Here is a 13,417-nt window from a genome sequence, read left to right as displayed (position 1 = left end):
TCTTTTTTGTCTCCTGCGGTGTTATTACGTCGAGGTGCATGCAGGAGGAATACGCAGGACCAACCGGAAGCCTTTAGCGGCCTTCTTCAGTCTGTCCTCGTCGCCCTCTTTGCTTCTTCTCGCTGTCTTCGGCGTTTTCTATCCTCTTCCTCGTCTTTTCTTCGTCCTTTGCTTGTTTTTCTTGTATATCTTTTGGCCTTTTTGGACGGCGTTGAGATGCTGACTAAGCAGTGACCTTCGACGTTCGTCTTTCGGCGCAAGAAAAGCGACAGACGGCGACGGCGAGGTCGAAGCGCAACATAGCAGACGAGAGAGAAGAGAGAGAAGCGAGAGAGACCCGGAGAGGAGGAGAGTGAGTCAGGATGGCGGATTCAGGCGCCGCAGCGAACGGTCAGTCCACCCCGTCGTCGCAGCTACACCTACACACTGACTGACCTCATAATCCCCAGATCCTTCGCTGCTGACGGTCATCCTGGATACAAACCCGCATGCTTGGGCACAGCTTCAAGAGACGCTCCCGCTCTCCTCTGCCGTGGCGAACCTGCTGGTCTTCATCAACGCCCATCTGGCATGCAACTACGCAAACAAAGTGGCCGTTGTGGCCAGTCACAGCCATCAGGCCGTCTGGCTGTACCCAACTCCCCCGGCCGCCGCTCCTGGTGATGCCGCTACCGACTCGCAAAAGAAACACCTCCGGCCGTCCAATAACGATCGGGACGGAGATACACCCATGACCGACTACGGAGAACCCGTCGTCTCCCCGCAAGCACAGCAGCTGGAACAGCAGCCGAACAAGTACCGTCCTTTCCTCCTGGTTGAGCAGCAGTTGACCCGCAACCTCAATCGGCTTCTCACGCGCACCCGAGCAGAAGAAATATCCCCTTCTTCTGCTTCTTCCTCCTCCTCTTCTACCATGATGGCCGGCGCCCTCTCCCTTGCACTCAGCTATATCAACCGCGAAACCATCGCTTACCTTGATACACATGGAACCGCGGCCGGCTCCGACCCAGCGGCAGGCGGAGCGGGCGGCCTCCCCCCACCCCCGGGCGGCGCCCCTCCCACATCAGATAAGGCTAATGCTGCCGCTGCTACAGATGCTGGTGCTCTCCAGTCTCGTATCCTTATCATCTCCGTCAGTAGTGCTGCAAACTCAGCTCAGCAATACATACCCATTATGAACAGCATCTTTGCCTGTCAGCGTCTCCACATACCTATCGACATCTGCAAGCTAGCCGGTGATGCTGTTTTCCTACAACAGGCCTGTGACGCTACTCGTGGCATATACATGTCTTTAGACTCCCCGCGGGGGTTTTTACAATATCTCATGCTCGCCTTTTTACCTGATCAGCGAGCGAGGCGGAACCTGATACTGCCTACCCGTGTCGACGTTGATTTCCGCGCTGCTTGCTTCTGTCACCGGAAAGTCGTCAATGTCGGGTTTGTGTGTAGTATCTGTCTCAGTATCTTCTGCGAACCACCTGAGGGTGCCAATTGTCTGACTTGTGGCACCCATCTAGCTCTGGGTGACTATGGAGCCAAACCGATCGTTGTTTCACGGAAGAAGAAGCGTAAGAAAGGTTCTGCAAAGACACTCAATGGAGCAGGCAACGGAGTCTCTTCCGGTCCAGCCACCCCGAGTTCAATGGCAACCACCCCGGCTCCCTGATAAGGCGAGCCTTGTTTTTGCCGTTATACCTCTTTTTTCTTTTTATCCCAACCTCCAAGATACTCGAAGAAGCATGATACGACCCCGGTGGTCAATAATATAATATGTATGTATTCCTAGGTCCGTGCATACAGCTCGTTATAGGTAGGTTGCAGCTCGAAGATAAAGACTTATGTCCAGGCTTAGGTAAAATGAAAGGGGACCTGCTTGCATCCATCCCAGCCGAGGTTTAATGGAGTCCCCTTGCCCTCTCCTCTTTACCCCAAGATACTCAACCTTCAATCCAGATAGGGATGCGGAGGTCAAGAATCTACGGCTGAAAGAGTGTTAATTTGGGGAATATAAATACAGAGTATATGGAACTGTATACCGGGGCCAAGGTATAGTCAATACAGGATGGCGTACCTTGTTAATAGCGGTTGTCGTACATGCAAAAGCATCAAATCAAGGTTTCATCAAAACTGCGGCAATGTCGAAGTGCATCTCACAAGCATTAGGCTTATTGTGAAGTAGCCGGGCTAGGTTTAAATCTAAACATTCCCATTTAGCCCTCGAATACCAAGAAACTAGATGAGTGTTAAAGCCTACCTCCTCGGCCTAATAAAGCGGCCGCCTTGGGCTATCTTTCGGTCGCCTGGAGAACGAGACATCGTACAGCATGCCGCCACATCATCCGAGCTCATGCTCGCGACCGCCTTGAATCAGTTGTTAGGATGATTGCCTCATCTTTTAGGAAAGAACCATACTCACAAAGGAATCTGTATTATGCCCGAAGACGAAGATAATACCATCATGCGTTTTCTTGACAGTCATTACACCAATTGCTGCGTGGCAGTGGCTTGATTTGACGGCAGGATGACCTACATTTCATATGCCATGATCATCAGCAAGGCATATCGTAAGGTTTAAAAGCAAATATTGGTGCCACCCTACCCATAAAATCGGTCTGTATCATAGATTTAATGACTTCATCTTCCGTCGTGGGCTCATAGACTCCTGGCTTACCAGGCACTTTCTTCGTGCTAGAGTGAATCCTTTCAGCACAGGTTTGAGCAGCCATGGTTGTGGCCATGTGTTCTCCTGTCCCGCTCGCAACGGCGGCAGTGGATGTACACATTTCATCATCTGGATCCACTGGAATAACTGCAGTCCCTATCCCGACTAGCGCAGCAGGGCCCGTGCGGCCGTTATGCTTCATTCCAATGCCCCCAGAAGATGAACCGGCGGCAATATTGCCATAACAATCTATAGCAATAGCACCTACTGTGTCGGTGATTTCATCTTGGTCTCGGGTTACAGCTAGGTCATGAGCGTTGCCGGCAGCTGATGCATCAGTTATACCCTCGCGAGCCAAATCTTCCACAGAACACACGTGTTTGTCCTTTTGTTTGTCTATGGCATCCTGCTGTGACGAAGGTTCAGGATCTTGGTGGAAAGTGTCGTCGATGAAGTCTGCATCAGCCTCGCCATCACCTTCCATAGAGATATCACTGCGTGAAACACATAGCAAGGGAGATCCACATCTATTAGATCCAATCATGCTTATTGCATCTCTGGAAGGGCATATATTGGTAACGTGAGCTGGACTTCGAGGGACATGAAAAAGCGAGTGTGCACCATAGCATGAATCGTGGGGTGGCGAGTCAATACTTTCAACTGCAGTAGAGGCCTGGCTAACTCGTTGAGATGGCAAGTGTTGAGGGACAAAGCTATCTAGCTCAACATATTTTTCTCGCTTCTGGAGTCTCTGTGAGACCTGATCAAGGTCTCGCTTCCACCTTAGCCACCGGTCTCTGGCTGCTGGAGCTACCAGGATATCCGAGGGAAGTACAGGCATGCCATGTTCATATGCAAAATCAGTGGCACCACCACATACAAGTAAGTTTGGAGGCACACGGTTGAGTGAGAGTGGTTGTGTGGAGGCATCCAGTACCACTCTTGCCAGGGAGATCGGATTCTTTATATCTACAAAACAAGGTCTGTCAGCTACAAATCGGGCCTTACTGTATGTGTATCAGGAAGGACAAACTTTGGACTGCTCCTACTGCACCACTGCGGCCAAGATAGTCAACGATTGTAGCATCACACTCCACAGCGCCGGTAATTGTCAGGTTGCTACCATATCCAGCGTTCGTCACCTCATGGTCCTCGAAGAATTTGATGGCTACTTCCACTGCGTCAACCGCACTTCCGCCAGCCTTCAACATGGCCATACCTAGTGAGGCTGCCCTGTAGCCAAAATAGTTAGCGAGGTATTTTATACTAGGAACTGTAAAAGTTAACTTACTTGCTACACACCCAGAGATGAAGCTCCTCGCTTTGGCGGCTGTGGAAACCAGCGCCTGCATGAACAAATATAGCAGATACACCTGGACCCCCCTGGGGGCCCTTGTCCTGGGGGTTCATCTTGTTTATACTGCCACGAGTGTCGGGGATAGGATGGGCGTGACTCGTACAGATGTTCGAAGTACGGGAGAAGGAGTATAGACACAGCCTGGGGTATATAGAAATCTTAATCAGTGAGAAGAGACGAAAAGAGTCTGTTGTTATGAATCTAGCACTAATGGGTTGCTAGGTGACCTAGATGGCAGACACCTATTTCCACGACCTTAGCACAGTAGAGGGGTACTCAGAAAGCACAATCAAAGCAGCCTCACCAGACTATCAGCTCCTAGGTAAGTGATGGTAGTTAAAGGAGAAAGATAAGGGGTAAGTCTCATCAACCTAGGCTCCAGAAGTGAGAGAATGTGAGAGGAAGCAAGGTAGTAACGAGTGGATGGCTTTATGCATGGAATAAGCGATGTATGTCTATGGCACAGGTGTTTCCACCTCTGGTGCAGTAACTAAGGGAAGATTCCCTCTTGTTATTACCAGAGAGATAGAACCTATGCTGAGAAGAGTAGAAGATGCAGATAGATAAAGTAGCCTTGGTAAGGGAAGGTATCAGGAGAAGTGCTGGTCAGAGGGAGCAGAAAAGAGAGAAAAGAAGCGGATAAGAAACAGCCTGGCTCATTGTTTGCTCATCAGACGCAAATAACGTCTAGAGATGAAGCAGCTGCATCTGTCTGTGTTTCTCTTCTGCTCTCCTCTCAGAGGCTTCTATTCTTTTCTGCTTTCCCCCTTGCGCTTCGGTCAAGAAGGAGGTGGTGACAACAATCCGGTTGTTGCTTCCAGGAGTTCCGGCTGTTCCGGTGGTATCAGGAGTCTCGCAGCGTCATTCCCGGCTTTTCACTGGGTCTCTCGACCTCTTTATCCTCATTCCACGGGCCATAAATCCCGAAATGATGGAGAGACGTCGGCCGTTTTGATGTCTGACGTTGAAAAAAGAGTCGAAGTAGCAAAAAGGCACATGATATCAAGTCTTGGCGCCTTCTCATCCTCCACCTTGCTCAATGGACTCTCTAAGTTAACCTACGACGCTTCCACCCTCCGACACGGACAGGCTGCAGCATAACACCCCACAGCATTAAGGCCACTATCCCGCGGGTCGCCTGCTGTGAAGCTCGGTTTACATAGTCTATATCTGTCCCATCTCGATATTTGATTGAATCTTCCTGCTTTTACTGCTACCTCGACTGTCACGTCACCACGGTAAACATGGCAGCACAAACACCCGCCGTTGTCATGGACAAGTAAGTACTGGGGAGACAGTGTTATAATGCTGATAGTTTTCATCGTAGTGCGCATTGGCTAACTGTTTCCTACCTATAGTGGCACCGGCTACTCTAAGCTTGGTGAGCAGTAGAACCCCATCGGTGTATACCCCTCCCACCAGCTAACTCGTAGCTCTCCTCCCAATTAGGGTTCGCCGGCAATGATTCTCCCTCTTTCGTCTTTCCCACCGCCATAGCTACAAAGTCCGGTGCAGGAGCGGCCCCTGGAACAGGCTCCGGTCGACCACCCGTCGCAAACAAGCCCTCCTTCCTAACAGGCGGCGCGGGGCCGACTTCTTCGCTTGCCTCAAAGCGTGGAACTGAAGATCTGGACTACTTCATTGGAGATGAAGCCCTCGCCGCGAGCTCCGGGCCAGGATATGGCATCCATTATCCCATTAGACATGGGCAGATTGAAAATTGGGATCATATGGAGAGGTTCTGGTCCAACTCCATCTTCAAGTACTTGAGGGTCGAGCCAGAGGATCACTACTTCCTATTAACGGAACCTGTAAACCTCCTACGTCCTCCGCTCATATGTTAATTCCTACTAATTTTCTCAAAACCAGCCATTGAACCCGCCAGAGAACCGAGAAAACACTGCAGAGATCTTCTTCGAGTCGTTTAACTGCGCAGGACTATATATTGCAGTTCAAGCCGTCCTTGCCCTAGCAGCTTCTTGGACATCATCAAAGGTTACAGACAGGTCACTTACGGGTACTGTCATTGATTCCGGTGATGGTGTCACACACGTTATTCCAGTTGCGGAAGGATACGTCATTGGCTCTTCGATAAAGAGTATTCCCATCGCCGGTCGAGATATCACCTACTTCGTACAGAACCTCTTGCGAGACAGGCATGAAGCTGACAGCTCGTTGAAGACTGCGGAGAAGATCAAGGAGGAATACTGCTACGTTTGCCCGGATATTGTCAAAGAATTTGCTCGGTATGATAGGGAGCCAGACCGGTTCCTCAAACATACCGTCACATCTCCCAATGGAAGAACTGTTTCCATAGATGTTGGTTACGAACGATTTTTGGCTCCGGAGATTTTCTTCAACCCCGAGATTTACTCCTCTGATTTCCTAACACCACTACCCACCGTTGTCGATGGTGTTATCCAATCCTCTCCAATTGATGTTCGACGTGGGCTCTACAAGAACATCGTGCTGTCTGGTGGCTCTACTCTATACAAGGATTTTGGTCGCCGACTGCAACGTGATATTAGGCATTTGGTAGATGCTAGAATCCGTGCTTCAGAAGCACGTAGCGGAGGAGCAAGGAGCGGTGGTTTGGAGGTTCAAGTTATTACTCATAAGAGACAACGTCACGGCCCATGGTTTGGTGGAAGTTTGCTTGGACAAACTCCCGAATTCCGCAGCTACTGCCACACTAAGGCGAGTATTTTCTGGTCCCTTTTTCCAAGCTCCAGTTTCTAATTCCTTCCACGTTAGGCCGAATACGACGAAATTGGTCCCTCCATAGTAAGACGATTCGCGCTGCTTGGAGGTCCTGGGGGTGCTTAAGGAACCGGTTCACCTCAAGAAAATAACACAATGCCCCTGACTATAATGTTCTCGCTATGTCGCAATGAATTTATGCATGCGGTGGTGAGTATACTTCTCTAGATCTTCAATGTATCCGTTTACGAGACACGTTCCTTTCCTCTTGTAAATAAATATTCTAAACAGGGGAAATCCAAAACATGGCGGAGTTCTATAAATTCCTATTTAAATGCCCAGTCATATGCTTTGCAGTAGTATACAGACCTAGAACATGGTAGGGTATCACTAAAATTTTCCTATAGTACAAATGCATGTCTATCAACACTTGATGCCCATATTGCAGCCTCATATGATACATGATCATACAAAGCCTTACTCTGCCTTAGTTTCTATAGCCTTGGTTAAAACAGCCACGCTCTCAACATGGCTTGTTTGCGGGAAGAAATCAAATCCACGGATACTCTCAATATCGTATCGGACTCCATTCTTTCCTTCAACTAGAACACCAACATCCCGAGCTTGAGTATGAACATTGCAGCTAACGTATAATACTCTCGTCGGGCCATATGCAAGTAACTGGTTCAAGAAATTGGTATCACATCCCTTTCGTGGGGGATCGATGACAAGTAATGTCTGGTCAGCCGGATATGGAACATCTTTGAATAACGCTGCAGCATCTGCAGCTGCAAAACCCGTGTTGGGAACGTTGCTCAGTTTGGCGTTTTCGCGTGCGCATTTTATACTGGACGCGGCGACATCAATTCCCAGAGATGAGCGAAAGGTACCCGACAGGACGATGGTGAATAACCCAGAGCCACAATATGCGTCTAGTAGGTATTTTAGTTTGGGGTTGGATTTGGCTGCTGCGGCCGACTCTGCTGGAGTAGCATCTGGTTTAGGTTCAGGATGCAAGGCGTTATCTCGAACATAGCCCGTAAACGATGGTAGAATGGAATTATTGTTCTGGAAAAATGTCCCGGCAATATTGTGGAATTGATAATCCTCCACATATTCAACAGATATACCATTTTGATCCGTGATATATGTCTTCTCCTCAACATACTCTGGAAATGTCGTCCGTATCACTTTATCAGTCGAAGGCAGAGCTTCATTCTCCTTATTCCTCTCCACCCTTTTCGTACTTTCCCTAACCAACAGTGTACCACCGTAGGGGTATTGCTGTAAGTTTTCCGCGACCCTCTTTCTCTCATTTTTCAAACCGCTCCTAACAATGTCCGTTCCAAGAGGACAGTCCTCAATATCCATAACCTTACGGCGTCCCTTCATCATGAATCCAATAGGGGGGATCTCCGGAGCATCACTACTATGCTCTTGCCTCCGGTTGCGAGCAGGCTGGGTGAAATGCGGAGTTAACTTGGTTCTGTATCCATATTGCATGGGGGAGCCCATCGTATCTCCAATAGCAGGTATAAGTTCCGGTAATAGCCCAGAGAAATTAGCATATGCCTTCTCTATTATCCGCTTCTTATGTTGCAATTGGTCCTGGTACGGTATCATCTGTAACTGGCATCCGGAGCATTTGCCGAAATATTGGCATTTTATAAGGGAGTCATCACGCTGTTCGGACGGTTTTAAAACCTCCACCAGATCTGTCAAGCTATATGACTTGGGTTTGATCGTTTTGTATATTCTGACCCGGGCTGTCTCTCCGGGAAGCGCAAATGGTACGATGTAAACATGGTCACCGTTTGGCGATAACGCAAGACCTTCTCCGGTTGATGACAACTCAGAAACAGTTACTTCTGTTTCTGGGAATGGGGAATCCTTTTTCCCTTCGTGAACAACAGATACGCTTGTTTCAGCATCTGTGTGCTTTTCGCCATTTTCTTCTGATTTCCGCTTGTTGTTCTCTAGGAGGTTCTTCACGTCCAATTCTACTACTTCATCCGCACCTCCTTCGGCTTTCGACTTCTCCTTTTTTGGTTTCTTTCTCTGTGGTTCTCTTCCTCTCCCCTTATGCTGCTGCGCCTTGCCCTGTCCAGGCATATCGAACCCTCCAACTATCTTTATGGCACGTGGAACTGTTGAGTATTGATGAACGGAAGGGGTAGTCAATTGGGTTGCAGGGGTTCGTAGCGCTCTAAATCTCGAAAACGAGGTAATCCGCACATTTAGCGGCCTCAAAAACATCCCCCTGGAATGGAAATTAAAGCAATGCTGTTGAAGAATTGTCTTGCGCAAAAAGCTCACGGATTTTACTTTGACTTTGATCAACTTCACTTTCAAACTTTCTTTGCCAACCAAAATGTCGAGATTAGTAACCATCACGTGATTTTCTTTTCTTGTTATTAGGTAAGGACTCTATTTCAGAGCCTAAAATTAACAGCGCTCCTTTCTACTCGCAACTAAAGGCATGTCCCTAGTTCTAGCCATCATTTTCGCCTTCGGGTTTGGGTAAAATGGAAACATATAGCTAAAACCAGTGCATATATAACCATAAAGGGTTATTATTAACATTCGAAGTATCTAAATGTAAAAATTCAGTCCTCGCGCTTTGTCTGGCTGAAAAAGGGGCTAGAGACATAGAGCCGTTGAGGATCATTATCTCCATAAGCCGAAGAACCAGAACCGGATTTAGAGGCAAAGAGAGATTCCAATTTCCCCTCTATTATAGAACCATGAGTCAGCTTCCCGACGTTTCTCTCTTCACGATCCGAATATCTAGCATCCGGGACCCCACTGAACGGGATCTGTCCTGGTCCATCAATCCACCGTTTCCCATCACCTTCACAGCGTTTCTTCATTTGGTCGGATGTCAAGTTGATCATATTTCTCCAATAATTTCCCTCTCCGTCTGGGAGAATACCATGGCGCTCGAGTTCCTTCACTGCTCCTGCAAGCCAGTCCTGACAATTGCCCACACCCACTTCTGGGATATTGGTAGAGTCAAGGCCGAATTTCTCGAGAATCTGGCTAACCTCCTGCTTCTCGGGACTTGATAGCTGGGTTAATTCACATCGGCCACGCAACACTGAATCCTCGAGGGGTTGGGTTCGAGGGTCGTAGATGTACTGGTCATCCTGAGGGCAACGGATATGATGCATTTCACAGATGTTGGAGCCAATTTCGTACACAGCAAGGCCGACGTGGCACGGTCTATCGCCGAGGGAGCGATCACCCCGTCCATAGATATTCGCAGATATTCCATGTGTTTTAGACGACATGTTGACTTGGGTATTTTGTGCGTTGCTCGTATGAGGTTTAGTCGGAATATTGCCGAAGACCGTGAAGTGTAGAGATAGGGAGCAAGAAAGAAATGGATTCTTCTGTCTTCACTGAACGAAGGGTAGACTATATATATCAGTACCGGAATTCGGTTGCCTTGCGGCACAGCGTGAATACGCCGCACTCATATCAGCTGAGCGAGGCAACCTAGCTTCACTTAATCCTTGTTGGGCTTTGCAGTAGATTGCATATATTGAAAACAATGGAACAACAATGTCGCTGCCTGGCAAGATTTCTAGTGGATAAACACTGCTTCCTCTGAATAGCCATATCGCATTCTTATGTTGCAAGATACAACTACTGTCCCGGCAGATGCATATAGGTATAGACTGAGCGGTAGGTAGAAGGATCTGCAACCGTCGTTAAAAGCCTCGCTGCTGCCTTTTAGCTTCCATTCGCGCCTGAGCCCGTAAATTACATAAGCGCGCAGTCCTGGATTACTAATCAGGGGGAATAATATTCCGGTATTAGGTAATAAATCTTATTTGAGCTTCAGAAGAAATTCTTTCAGTCTTTGCATTCAATTGAATTGACCACGCGATTGAAGGGACGAACGGCCTCCAATTCTACGGCCGGGCCGCATTTTTCATTGAATTGACGAACGGCCTCGATGCCGTGACTGGCTCTAGAAGCTCAATCCGCCACAATGAGCGTCACACGACCGGCAAGGTGCCTTTTCTGTACATTTTCCAAGCCAAATCTCATTCGCTACCCCCGACGACAATTCCACTCGACTCCTGTACCGTGTACTCCTCGGAAACCGAAGCATGAGAATATTAAAGCCTCAGACGTCGAGGGCTGGCTAAAACAGCATACGCCCGAAAAGTCGAGACCCTATACCGAAGCTGAAAAGGCTCACATGAAGAATGTCTACTCACCAGAACAAATCAAAGCAATTGAGGCCGGAGAGAAAGCTATTCCTGATAAAGATGTGGATGAGCAGTTCAATCTGAGAGATGACCCGTGGGCACTCAAATATGTGGATGACTTTTCCACCATCGAGCCTGTTGTCGACCACCACATCCGTTCTCCGATCACCAACCACGACCCCAACTCCCGCTTGAAAACCCACGATGAATTGGTGGATGATGTTGCCAATTTCATTAAGGATATGCCCGATGAACCTTCAGCGTTAAGCTTACAAAAGTTCTTCGAAAATGTGCGATTGACCACCGGAAAAGCAGAAGCTGAACTCGACCCTCATAGCGCTGCCGTGCCAGACGTGTTTGAACCGGGCGAGAACTTCTCTAACATTGGTCGTCATGAGCCTCCCCCCCTATTCGAGAAGGAGAAAAATTTCGCATCCACGTCTGAACTGACGGATTCGCAAAAGAAATTGATGGCTGTAACCGGATTGAGCGCAAATGCTCTTAAGCAAATACAGACTAAGGTTCTCGTCAGTCATCGAGTTGTCAATCAGACTCGTCTAGGCAAGATTCAAAAGGCCTACGTTCTTGTTGTTGCAGGTAACAAGAATGGTCTGCTTGGAATTGGGGAAGGAAAATCCGAGGAAGCACCCGCCGCCAGAGAGCAAGCAGAATACCGAGCAATTCGCAGTATGCAACCAGTCCCAAGATACGAGAGGCGAACAATATTCGGAGATGTCAAGGGAAAAGTTGCGGGAACAGAATTGATCCTGATGAACCGACCACCAGGTACGTACCTAATAGATCAGTTACTATATTTCTCATTCTTCTCTTTTCTGTCTCTTTGCTAACAACAATTTCAACATCAGGATTTGGCCTTCGCTGCTCCCAGCGGATTTGGGAAATGTGCCGTCTTGCCGGAATCAAGGATCTGGCTGCCCGTGTTTCTCGTTCCAGAAACCCTATGAACACCGCAAAGGCTGCATATAAGGCGCTGATGAGCCAAAAGGACCCGGAAGAGGTTGCTCGGGCCCTAGGAAAGAAGCTTGTCGATGTAAGGAAGGTTTACTACGCCGGAAAGGTGTAAGGAGTCACCATTTGGTCTGATATACCTGATGTATTACTACAGGATAGGATGGAGTGTATTTATATAATCTTAAGAGTATCATGTTCAATTTCATGTTGATATATGTATTTTTTTTCAACCTTTGCCATGTAGCAGACATACCTTCCCTGTCAAACTCCAAACTCCAAAAGCTCCGAGCTCCCATCAGGACAGTCTAAAGCACCGTCCGTTCCTTTGCCAATGCACCAATCTTTCTTCTTTTATGCCCCTATATAGCAGCAACCTAGGTGCATCCTATACCATCCCAGACTATACCACTGTATTATGAAACTCTTAGTTGTCTCCAGGCTGCCCCTCGTCCCCGCCGTTGTAGATCTGCTGTTGGAGAACTATGCTGTACACGCTCGCCTTCAGCAAGGTATAAACGGTAGCGGTCTTCCTTTCCAATGACCGCAGAGCATCGAGAGTATCAGATGAAGGCTGGACCGCGAGATCGTTCAATGAAGTAGAGAGCTATACACACGCTGGTGTCAGCCAAAAGCAGCCCTTCAAAGACTTTACCAGAAGCACGCGTACCTTGTTCATATTCTCAAGCAGCTTCGTGTATTCGTCCAGCACCTCCTGCTCTAGCGGAGTGAGAAGCGGGTTATCGCGTACGAGAGGGTTAGAGAAGCCAGATTCAGGCGTATCGTAGTCCATCTTGCAGTTGCCGGCGGTTGAGGTAATTGTTTTGTCTTCAAGTTGCGGCTCGGCTGAAAAGTGGGAGTTTCGAATTGGTGACTGCACTAACTAGTTAACTAGCTAACTGGTTACCTAGCCCCAAAGTCACTATTCACCTATAACTACCACCTGCAATGCTTCACCTTGGTTAAAGAAATTCCATGCTCCTCAAACATCAACTAACACTAATACGCTCCGACATTTAACTACTTAAGCGCTGCCCTTTGCTGTGCCGGATTTTCAACTCGTGTGCCAAATTGTCCGACAGCAGAGCATACCTAGGCATTGATGATGTCTTTGCACAAGTTTCGAATGGAAAACGAAGCCTTCGATGAAAACAACTAGCAACCTCCCATTCCAGAAAGTCCCGGTCTCTAGTTTCCCCGGAGAAAACATTGAGATAACCAATCTCTTTCAAAGAGGGAATTACAGTTGATGTTGTCCTTCCGAATATTTATAGGACTGGCTTAAGTCGGCATAAGCATATCAAATACCACTCTCAGCTTAAGGGAGGTTGAATATTCGGGATTACCGGGTGGAAGTTCTCAATATTGCAACTCATATATGCTGCACTTGACTTCAGGATACCCAGCTTATACCTGACTATGAGCTCCCGCAGCCAGACTTCTGGCCATCTGGACTACGGCCAACACATTAATGCCATGCATAGGATGCAGATTATGAAATAGCCCCCT

At 48.1% G+C, this 13,417-nt stretch overlaps 7 protein-coding genes across 7 annotated transcripts; 3 read left to right on the top strand and 4 right to left on the bottom strand.

The window, feature by feature from the left end:
- Positions 1 to 362: 362 nt before the first annotated feature.
- Positions 363 to 1,666, top strand: ARB_03075 (uncharacterized protein; the record flags this gene model as incomplete). The annotated part of the gene is made up of 2 exons (XM_003010328.1): positions 363 to 390; positions 450 to 1,666. The coding sequence occupies 2 exons, from the start codon at positions 363 to 365 to the stop codon at positions 1,664 to 1,666; spliced, it is 1,245 nt and encodes a 414-aa protein (XP_003010374.1).
- A 729-nt stretch (positions 1,667 to 2,395) lies between these two features.
- Positions 2,396 to 4,072, bottom strand: ARB_03074 (asparaginase family protein; the record flags this gene model as incomplete). Its single annotated transcript, XM_003010327.1, has 4 exons — positions 2,396 to 2,526; positions 2,672 to 3,631; positions 3,696 to 3,928; positions 3,954 to 4,072. 4 exons carry the CDS (start codon positions 4,070 to 4,072, stop codon positions 2,396 to 2,398), a joined length of 1,443 nt encoding a protein of 480 aa, XP_003010373.1.
- Positions 4,073 to 5,263: 1,191 nt separating this feature from the next.
- ARB_03073 (uncharacterized protein) lies at positions 5,264 to 6,758 on the top strand (the record flags this gene model as incomplete). The annotated part of the gene is made up of 4 exons (XM_003010326.1): positions 5,264 to 5,298; positions 5,378 to 5,400; positions 5,469 to 5,830; positions 5,889 to 6,758. The coding sequence occupies 4 exons, from the start codon at positions 5,264 to 5,266 to the stop codon at positions 6,756 to 6,758; spliced, it is 1,290 nt and encodes a 429-aa protein (XP_003010372.1).
- A 438-nt stretch (positions 6,759 to 7,196) lies between these two features.
- ARB_03072 (uncharacterized protein) lies at positions 7,197 to 9,110 on the bottom strand (the record flags this gene model as incomplete). Its single annotated transcript, XM_003010325.1, has 1 exon — positions 7,197 to 9,110. The coding sequence occupies one exon, from the start codon at positions 9,108 to 9,110 to the stop codon at positions 7,197 to 7,199; it is 1,914 nt and encodes a 637-aa protein (XP_003010371.1).
- Positions 9,111 to 9,325: 215 nt separating this feature from the next.
- On the bottom strand, positions 9,326 to 10,009 carry ARB_03071 (uncharacterized protein; the record flags this gene model as incomplete). Its single annotated transcript, XM_003010324.1, has 1 exon — positions 9,326 to 10,009. One exon carries the CDS (start codon positions 10,007 to 10,009, stop codon positions 9,326 to 9,328), a length of 684 nt encoding a protein of 227 aa, XP_003010370.1.
- Positions 10,010 to 10,716: 707 nt separating this feature from the next.
- ARB_03070 (uncharacterized protein) lies at positions 10,717 to 12,220 on the top strand (the record flags this gene model as incomplete). The annotated part of the gene is made up of 3 exons (XM_003010323.1): positions 10,717 to 11,725; positions 11,746 to 11,990; positions 12,071 to 12,220. 3 exons carry the CDS (start codon positions 10,717 to 10,719, stop codon positions 12,218 to 12,220), a joined length of 1,404 nt encoding a protein of 467 aa, XP_003010369.1.
- A 115-nt stretch (positions 12,221 to 12,335) lies between these two features.
- ARB_03069 (uncharacterized protein) lies at positions 12,336 to 12,701 on the bottom strand (the record flags this gene model as incomplete). Its single annotated transcript, XM_003010322.1, has 2 exons — positions 12,336 to 12,515; positions 12,579 to 12,701. 2 exons carry the CDS (start codon positions 12,699 to 12,701, stop codon positions 12,336 to 12,338), a joined length of 303 nt encoding a protein of 100 aa, XP_003010368.1.
- Positions 12,702 to 13,417: the final 716 nt, after the last annotated feature.

This window comes from Trichophyton benhamiae (genome assembly GCF_000151125.1).
Source record: "Trichophyton benhamiae CBS 112371 chromosome Unknown contix01456_5.r1.exp, whole genome shotgun sequence".
In the NCBI taxonomy this organism is placed as follows: Eukaryota; Fungi; Ascomycota; class Eurotiomycetes; order Onygenales; family Arthrodermataceae; genus Trichophyton; species Trichophyton benhamiae.
This window is presented reverse-complemented; position numbering and strand designations above follow the sequence as displayed.